This window comes from Papio anubis, chromosome 15 (genome assembly GCF_008728515.1).
Source record: "Papio anubis isolate 15944 chromosome 15, Panubis1.0, whole genome shotgun sequence".
NCBI classification, from domain to species: Eukaryota; Metazoa; Chordata; class Mammalia; order Primates; family Cercopithecidae; genus Papio; species Papio anubis.
The window spans coordinates 71,362,768-71,373,409 of NC_044990.1; the positions used below are offsets into that span (position 1 = coordinate 71,362,768).

The 10,642-nt window shown below is 34.6% G+C and overlaps 1 protein-coding gene across 1 annotated transcript in view; it reads left to right on the forward strand.

Moving 5' to 3' along the window:
* Window positions 1-9,016, forward strand: part of GPC5 (glypican 5) — a 1,499,214-nt gene extending 1,490,198 nt beyond the window's left edge. The window contains exon 8 of the mRNA XM_017951348.2: window positions 8,063-9,016. Within this exon, the coding sequence (XP_017806837.1) occupies window positions 8,063-8,220 (158 nt within the window). The 3' untranslated portion in view covers window positions 8,221-9,016. The remainder of the gene's footprint in view (window positions 1-8,062) is intronic.
* Window positions 9,017-10,642: the final 1,626 nt, after the last annotated feature.

Genomic DNA, 10,642 nt, shown 5'->3' on the forward strand with positions numbered 1-10,642 from the left:
CTGATATGATTTGGCCGTGTCCCTACCCAAATCTCACCTTGAATTGTAGTTCCCATAATTCCCATGTGTCATGGGAGGGACCTGGTTGCAGGTAATTGAATCATGGGGACAGGTCTTTCCTGTGCTGTTCTGATAGTGAATAAGTCTCATGAGATCTGATGGTTTTATAAACGGCAATTCCCCTGCACACGCTTTCTTGCCTGCCGCCATCCCTTTGCTCTTCCTTCGTCTTCTGCCATGATGGTGAGGCCTCCCCAGCTATGTGGAACTGTGAGTCAATTAAAACTCTTTCCTTCATAAATCACCCAGTCTCAGGTATGTCTTTCTTAGTAGCATGAGAACAGACTAATACAGACACCATGTAGCTATAAAAAAATGACATTGTGTCCTTTGCAGCAACATGGATGCAGCTGGAGACCATTATCCTTGGCGAATCAATGCAGAAACAGAAAACCAAACATCACATGTTCTCACTTAACAGTGAGAATTAAATCTTGCGTACACACAGATATAGACAAGAACAACAGACAATGGGGACTCCAAGAAGAAGGTGGGCAGGAGGAGGGCAAGGGCTGAAAAAATTCCTATTGGGTACAATGTTCACTGTCTGGGTGATGGGATCAACAGAAGTCCAAGCCTCAATATCACATAATATACCCTTGTTACGAACCTGCACAAGTACCCCATGAAACTAAGATTTAAAAAAATGGAAATTAAAACAAAAAAAATTGGTCAGGGAATGGTTAGAAACACTCACTCTTTCTTGAAAGTACTCATTTCTTCTACATCATTTAACTCTGTATAGAATTCCACATAGATAATTACTTTCTTTCATGTTTAAAATAAATTATTCTGACCTGGTATATGGCTCATACCTATAATCCCAACACTTTGGGAAACCAAGGCAGGGGTATCACTTGAGTCCAGGAGTTCAAGACCAGCCTGGACAGCAAAGCAAAACCCCCATCTCTACAAAAATAAAATATAAAAATTATCTAGGCATGGTGACATGTGCCTGTAGCCCCAGCCTCTTGAGAGGCTGAGGCAAGAGGATTGCTTGAGCCTAGGAGTTCTAGGCTGCAGTGAGCTATGATGGTATCGCTGCACTCCAGCATGGGCAACAGAACAAGACTCTATCTCTAAAAATAATAAGAAAAATAATAATAGAACAAATTATTCTACTTATTTTAGCCTCTGTTATTGTTTCTTTAAAATTAATGTTTTGTTCTGTTAACAGCCACCTGTTTTTTTTTTTTTCTGGTCATTTAAAAAAATTTATCTTTGGTACTGTAGAATATCACTACCATGTGTCGAGACATAGATATGATTTTTAAATTATTTTAATGTTTAATAGCACTTTATGTCCATATTATCACTAACCTAAACAAGATGTAACATTTTCTAATTTCATTAACTCATAGTAGTTTTTCAGCCTTATACTTTTTAAAAATAATTTTCTGAATCATTAGTAATAATTATTCCAGATTACCTGTAAATTCTTATGACTAAGAACCAGTATATAACTGAATACTGTGGTACATTTAATAGATATACTTTTAATACTTAGCTTTAATTACCAATTATGCAAAAATGACCTTTTAAATTTTCTATTTGCATATTCGTTCTAGAAGAAATTTCACAAGTATGATAAAAACCACAACATCAGTATTGCTACAAAATCGCTTAAAATTGTATGTTCTTTCAAAATAAGATGTGTGTTCTTTTGCTAAAACCTTCAAAAATCAATAAAGCAAACTTAAGAAAAGTAACTGGATGATCATTATTAGATGAAACATAGCATCAGGAACTGTCAAAAGATCTAAACAATATTCCCTTCATGTATAAACTTCAATCCAGAAAAAAAAATCTATTTATTATTCATTATTAGAGAGCTGCTAATAATTTGATAGATTGACAAATAATTTTCCTTGCTATTATGCAGAGCTATAATTTCACAATAAATTATACTATTTTACCTTAATTTTTGGTTTACAGTCAAAATCCCTCATTACTTTATTTCATTCATTGTTTCCCTTATTAACAATTTGGATAACTCCATTATTTTTACATAATTTGTCAAAAAAGGAAGGCTACTATTGCTATAAAACATTAAGACCAAAAAGAGGAACTATATCTCAAAACTCTGTTTCATAAGGAATAGAAAAGGCTTTCATGAAGACAGCTGCATTGCACTTCAGTTACGAGTTTTGATGAGGCTATAGGGCTACCAGGAACCTTGTATCTTTAGCCATACAGTCATCTTCTTTGGTTCTCAGGTTATACGGAAGCCCTAGGTTTTGGAAAATAACTCATCATTTTAAAAAGTATATCCTTGGCTCAAGTGACCCAACATACTGGATGCACCCGCCAATCATATTTACTAGGAGACATGATCTGACTGAATTAGCTCCTCATACTTTTTTAAAAAAATGGCAAATAGTTATGCTTAGCCATCTCAGATTTTTTAGAATCATTAATGTCCAGCCAAAATACATGTGGCTAATGTTAGCATAAATGACAAGAATTAGTCTAGTAACTAGCAACCAAAATTAACAGTTTATATTTAACATAATAAGATTCATAGCAATTTTATTCAGAAAATATTTGTCATCAGTTTCCTCATAACGAATCTTTTCCATGATATTTACCACTCGTCTTATTACATGTAAAATTTTAATTCACATCTAATTCTAATCCTTTATTTTACAGTCTGAATTGCTGCAATATAATTTTTGTTTTTATATTAAAAGAACTAAGTTAGAGTAACATATTTGTAATTTTATGCCCTGGATTAAATTCATCAACATTCATTTGCCTAATTATTGCTAAATGCTTGCTAGGTCAATACAGAAATTAATGAGAGAGTCTCTACTCTCAAGGAAACACAGCAATAGACTATTAGTGTAAAAAGAACATTAAAGAGCATGAGAGTATATATATACATGTATTTTATTAAAAATTATATACATTAAGTGCTATCAAAATACATTTTTCTGTATTAATAAATATTTACTCCCTAAAGAGTTTTAAATAAATGAATGCACCTTAATTTTCCTAACCCAATTCCCTACCAATTGGCACTTAATTTGCTTAGGATTTTCATTAACAATGCACAGATTAACATTTTGTGAATAAATATGTGCACATGTCCATTATTCCCACAGAATTGCTTCATAAAAGTGGAATTATTTGGTCTAAGCAAATGAACATTTTAAACACTTTCTCTAGTGAAGGGCTGTACCCTTGCCCAACTGGTTACACTCTCCTCTCTGTCTTGCTTTTAACACCTGGACAACAGATAATTGACACTTCGTTGTGTGTATGATAGTATTTATTTGTTGTCCAGTGAAGAAGACTTTACCTTTTCCTTATAATTGTAAATATCCATTTCCGGTCTTTCACTATTTCTCTACAGGAACATTTATAGTTTTCACATGGATCGTAAGAACTATTTTTACGGTCAAGACATGATCTTTTTCTGCAATCTATAATGCAAAATTTTCTCCATTTTTCTGTGTGGATCCTCAACTGTGTTGTGGTTTTTTTTGTTGTACCGAAGGTTCTTTTTTTGTGTGTGATGTCAAAACTATTAATTTTCTCTTTATAGATTCTGACTTAAAATATGTAGGCTTTACCCACCTGTAAATAAATAAAAATATAGAGCTATATATTTTGTTTACTTATTCATTATTTTTACTTAAGTTTTGGTCCCACAGACATTTACTTTAGACAATGCTTTGGGATACAATTCCAGCTAATTTTTTTCAAATACTGATTTAATAATTTAGCCAGCAAGATACTTTGATTAACTCTACTCTCTTACTGAAAATGCTCTCATTTGAAAGTTCCAAGAAACGTGGGTCATAGCTAAAGTCAACCAGCTAGACTGTGGCAAAGCCGGAATTTGACCTCAAGTTCAACGCTTTGAAAGTGTAGTGGCAAACAGTATGGCTCTGGAATTGATGAGGACCACATCTGAATGGGGCACAACTGGAATTCTGCCACAGCTATGTTACCTTGAGTAAATTACTTCCTCCACCCTGTTCTTAATATTGAGAATAAGGGGAAGTAATTCTATCAAACTTCCTAATCTTTAGAATAAGGGGAAATAATATCAACCTTATCCTGTTCTTGTGTAAATGAGTCATTATTCAATTTATTCATTCAACAATATTCATTAGAAGTGTTCTATGTAATAGATATTTTTTGAGGTGTCATGACTATAGCTACCTTAAAAATGGATATTTTCTAGAAATAAATTACTTTGACTTCATGATAAACAGTGTTGAATTCAAATAATGATCTATAGGATCTGGAGTCCTGCTCCCAGCATTCCATCTGTCCCGCACTCTCACCATTGGAATGGTGAAAAAGACACCTGCTGGAGATACATATATGTGTGTGTTTGTGTGTGTGTATGTGTGTGTGTGTATGGTTTTTTTGACTCATCTAAGTGTGCAGGAAAAGGCTGTGAGTACATACTGTATATTCACTCTCCAGCACAATACCTGACACAGAGCTGGCAGTGAACAGATTTTATAAATGAATGAGCAAATTAACAATGTATACATTCTTGTCCATGCAATTTTATTAAAAATAGAACACACTGTTTCTAAACATACTCGTCTTTCCTTAGTGAAACTAAGAGAATGTTTAAAATAGGTAGACAGATGAAATAGAGATAGAGGAAAATACCTACACTCTCCTACCTCTGTGTAAATCACAAAAAGAAGGTGCTGTCCTCTCAGATTCATCAGGCCATTCTGATTCGCCATCATTAACTTGCCCACATGGATTCTACCTCTGAATACGTTCGGTTACTTGATTAATACCCCAAAGTGGCACCTACTCAGCCATCCCAGATGACAAGGAAGGAGAGAAAACACTCCTAATGCACTTTGTAGGCAACGTAATTTATCTTTTTTGTTCTCAATTTAAGTATTGACTTGTTGGTGCCAAGCAATGTGCTTGGAATCAGGGAGGCAGGTGATCAGAGCACAGACTGGGTCTAGACTTCTGGATTTGATCTTGGCTCCACTGCTTGTGGTCACTTAACTTTCTAGTGCCTCAGTTTTCTCATCTATAAACACAGGTAATAATATCAGCGCCTATTTTATGCGACTGTTGTGAAAATTAAATGACTTAATATTTGTGAAGTACTTGGAACTGTACCTAACACCACAGCAAGTGCTCTGTAGATAGTATCTATAAATTAATCCACTTTACCACTTCCTTAGCAGAGCACTCCCTGACCAAGTTATATCCCTTTACCTTCTTTCTTTTTTTTTTTTTTTTTTTTTTTTTTTGAGATGGAGTTTCGCTCTTGTTCCCCAGGCTGGAGTGCAATGGCACAGTCTCGGCTCACCACAACCTCTGCCTCCTGGGTTCAAGTGATTCTCCTGCCTCAGCTTCCCAAGTAGCTGGGATTGCAGGCATGTGCCACCACGCCTGGCTAATTTTATATTTTTAGTAGAGACGCTGTTTCTCCATGTTGATCAGACTGGTCTTATACTCCCAGCCTCAGGTGATCCGCCCGCCTCAGCCTCCCAAAGTGCTGAGATTACAGGTGTGAGCCACTGCTCCCAGCCTACCATATTTCATAGCACCAATCACCAGGCCTGTACCTGTGTATTAACATTACCTTTATTTTTTAATAACACGATTTTCTTTCCCCATCAGACTATAAACCACCAAGAGCAAAACTATGAATTTATTGACATCTTTGTGTTGCTATTATGCATATAAGAGTATTCAAAAATTACTTTGTTTTTCTTTAAAGTATTAATACAATAAATCTCAAAACTAATTTTTTCTTTTATAGGTCTTTATAAGACTTGGTATAATTTATAAGCTTGGTTAATTAAATTTCTTTATGAAAATAATCATTGCATCAAATAATCATGGAGCTAGACTTTTTGGCATGCTAATGTCTTTTTACAGATGACAAGGTTGTGATTTGATCCATAACTACAGCTATGACTGCCAGGCTCCTGAAAAGATCTTGAATTCTTTTCATATACTTATTACTCAAAGGCCATATTCCTTAGAACTGTTACATTTATTAGTAACACCTCAATGTAAGATGGTAAAATAGCATCTGATTGAAGGCAGAAAAGCTCTCCTGCCATTGTCTGGCTTGCAGGCATAAGATTTAACATCTTTCTACTTACATATTTTCACCCATGATGGCATCCGCTAAACCTGAATCAGTGTCTGGCTCATGAATGAATGAAATATAAGCTCAGAATGGCATAAGAAAACCTTTTTCATGGATCCAATCCAAACACAAATTCACAATGCTTAAAAATGAAAAGTAAATCCTGTAAAGCTCAAATTTATGTAGTTATCTTAGAATAAAATATATTTTTAATTGCCTGGAGTCCTCAAAGCTTCTTGTTAAGCTTAACAAAAGGTATAAAGCCATGACTAAAATATTCGCACTCTACTCTAGTCCCTATTTAAAAAAAAACAGGGAATCACTAGTTTATTCATCTTGCCTAATGACACAGAAGGGCAAAACAAGCACCCAAACAATGAATAATAATGTAAGAGCTCAGACTGTAAAATCAATATGTCAGATCAGCAGAGCTTTGCTTCGTTTTAATGCTCTCATCTCTGAATGCAGCAGAGCTTAGCTTCTGAATTATATATATGTATTGGCCTAATTACATAAATATTGACTTTTCCTTACATGAAGTTTATTTTTTCAATCTCTCTGTAATTACCATGTCAATATTTGTGGCTGTAGTAACAATGAATTTAAATCTGTTAATTGTGACCGATAGTGGCATGCCATGAGATAATTCAGTCAGCCTCAGAATGCTGATGGCACTAGATAATAAGTGATGAATCAGTAATTCTCTAAGTATATCATACTAAGGTAAACATCTTTTAAGAGCAATTATTTCAACCCAGTTAATTTAGGGGTTAGTCTTTTTCTCAACTTGTCAGGTTTCATAACGTACAGAAGTAATAACCAGAATGCGATTGCATCTTGGTCTATGACTTTGCCTGCATTTTTTTTAAATGAAACACTTTATCCCTAACTTCATTCTCCAGTCCACCCATTAACAAATTCTTTGATCTTTTGATAGATATCTACACCTCCATCCTCACAGTTGTGTGTGTGTATGAAAGATAAAATTTAACATTTGTTGCTATTATTCTTTGCTATTTTCTATTTCCATAAAGGTACTATCCCTGATCTCATTTACATGTGGAATCTAAAATAGCTGAAGTCATAAAAGGGGAAAGTAGAAGGGTGGCTGCCAGGGGATGGGTGTGGGGAAGGGAGGGGGGATGGTGGGTGGAGGGTACAAAGTTTAGTTAGACAGGAGGAAGAAATGTTTTAGACCATTGCGCGGCATGGTGACTATCATTCATAATGTATTGTATATTTCCAAATTGCTAAGAAGGTACATTTCAAATGTTCTCTCCACAAGAAAAATGCTAAGGATGTGAGGTGATGGATACGCTAGCCAGCTTGATTTTATCATTCCTCCTGGTATACATGTCAAAATATCACATTGTACCCCAGCAGTATAGATAAAATTTGTCAAGTAAAAATAAAAATAAATTTTAAAGAGATCTTAGGCCTACTTTATTCTAATGTAAAATATGATCTGTATAAATTCTACTTTTAAAAAATATTTTATTCAATTATATTCCCTCACCTGATTTTATTTTCACAGGAAAAGTTTTCAGTTACTGAAGTCGATACATCTCTGAAACAAGAACAATCCCATACCTCAGGATATATTAATTAATTAAATGTCTTTACTTTCTTACCAGTGGCACAGAAATGTTCCAAAAATTTTAAAAAGCTAAAAATATTTTCACTTTGCTCTTATAATATTTCTGAGAATTTTCACCCAAGAGCTTGAACTCTCCAATTTAAGTAGGACGGGAATACCTGTGTCATATTAATCATTTAGAGTTAGGTGAACACAGAGAATGCTACCCAAAAACCAAGCTGTCCACACTTTGAGTTTAAGAGTTGTTCTAGACGTATTATGGTGAAGTGGTCATGCATCATCCTGTGCTTTCTTATTTGCCTCTACAGGGATGCCAGATGATATGAACTTCAGTGATGTAAAGCAAATCCATCAAACAGACACTGGCAGTACTTTAGACACAACGGGAGCAGGATGTGCAGCGGCGACTGAATCTATGACATTCACTCTGATAGGTGTGGTGATGTTACTTCCTGGGATTTGGTAACTGAACTCGTCTGTCCTGACATACCTTACTGAAGTCTCTATTTCTTCTCTCTCTGCATATGTCAGGAATAAGAGATCCTTTTTCAATGTAACAATTATATTTATGAAAAGATATGTCACATTTACTTCTCAGAAGTTGAAATAGTCATAAAGTCCCTAAAACTCAACGTTTAAATGACACACTTTAAAAATATGTCTTTTTTGAATCTAACTGAAAACCTTAACTTCTAATATATTAAATCTGAAGATGTGAAGGACACAGAAGTGACTTTGAATAAGAAGCATTTAGTGTATCTGTAATTTTATTATCAATTCCAAGCCCCTTCCTCTCTAAATTAAAAATGTTTTCATTTGAAAGTGTATTTGCCCGACAATGAAAACGGTATGCAGTATTTCTTAAAGTACTGAAATTAGAACATCATGAAATCAATCAAAACATACAATGGCAAGTAGTATGCATGCATATTCAAGAGACTCTTCCATTTTTGCAAGCTGTAGAAGGAAACGTCTGAATGTCTCTAAGTTATGGGGTAGATTCTTGAGAAGCATTTCACATAATTTCACTGAAGAACCTTGATAATTTTGACCCACTGTAACTTAGCCACTGATGAACCTTAAAGCTCAGTATTTTAGAGACGTCTGATTTGTATTCCATTATATTCAAAATGCATCTTTGGTATTGTGCCTCTGCTCCCGCCTCTCTCTTTGCCTCATAGATTTAGCTATGTTGGGAAGCACATGCCTGCTCTAGGAATATCTCCAATAAAGCTGTTAATTATTTGGTGAAAAATTTTGAAGAATATTTGTCATTTTCTTCTGGCAAAAATGATATTTTCACCCATTTTCAAAATATGATGTACTACTTCTTTTTAAAGCCTGATGTTGAACAATTGGCTACCTATGCATTTCTAAGGTTCCTATGAATATCTGCAGACATGCACAGAAAATATGATATGCAATGCTTTAGATTTTTTCCTATTTGCTCATTAATGGAGCTGCAAACCAACAGTCCTTAATTTCTCAGTTGGGATAAGTTGCCTCAGTAGATGCTAATAGGATATGTCTATGGCTATACTTGAGGAAAAGAGAAGTTAGTTTTTATTAATAAGTATCATATCCAGTCAACATAGAAAAGATAATTAATACAGTCACAGAATAGAAAAGGGAATTGCTGACCTCAAATAAAAAAACAAACAAATTTGAAATGCCTTCTGACAAAGAGGTAAACAAGACACAGCCAACTGCAAACATTAATGAGGTAAAATCTATTTCTGCCAATCAGGAAACAACATACCATCAAACCTTGTTCTCTCTTAAGTTCTCAGTTAACAAAATGATCTAAGGATGGTTCGTTTAAATCATAACATTTTTAAGCTGCCCAATCAGGTTTTACTCTCTGTTCAAACATGCCTCACAACCAGAAGTGTTAATTCTACCTGTCAGTTCTGGATGCCATTTTCCTAGGCTTCCATTTCACACCTAACATTCCCTGATCCATTCGGTTAATAACTCATTTGCACTCACCATGACACACTCCACAAATTACAAACTTAAACCTATTTTGAAAACTTTTTACTTCAACCTCAGCTCTTCATTTACATCAGTCTTGGGAAAAAGTGATACTAAGGCACTCATTTGCTGCCCTCCAGCCCAAGTCATGATTGGTTTGCTACAGCAAAATTTCACACCCAACTTAAGCGAAATTTAACTCTTAAGACAAACCAACTGAAGAGCATGCTTTAGCATTCTAAGATATATGGATAAAATTAACTGACAGAAGATAATTTCAGACATGGCAAGAAATGAACAAAAGCAGAGCGGTGAAGTCAACAGAAGAAATGATTAAAAAAAAAAAAACGAAGTTTTACATGCTCAGATAGGTGTTGTTTATCTGCAGGTGGGCGCTTTGGGGACTATATAAGCAATAATGGTGCTGCTAGAACACTGCTTCAAACACTGAGGGGTTTTCAGAATTTCTTTAAGAGCCTATGGCAAAATTGTTAATATCTCTGTAAGGATACTTATCCATTAATACTTCCCATTCTGTGACACTTCATATCTACATAGTTCCTTATGAATTACAAAGCTCTTTCAAATGAGATAGAGTATCTCACTGGACTTTCTTCGCCCCTCAAAGTTAGACTTGATTTTCAGTCAAATAAAAACAATAATGCTGATTTTTCATAGGGCTCAGAATTTGCTTCTGGCGAGTTTTGCATTAATAAGGTCTAAGAAAGTTTTGAGCAATGATAAAAGTGTTGGAAAGTGTCTACTTTCCAAGATTATTTAATAGATTATATCAGACTGTATATATTTAAAAATATCACACACATCTTATAGTCACATTTTATGCTGGTGTAATTTTTAAAAGAGCCATATTCTTGCATCCCTGAGTTATTTTTATATGAGTTTAAGTAATCATA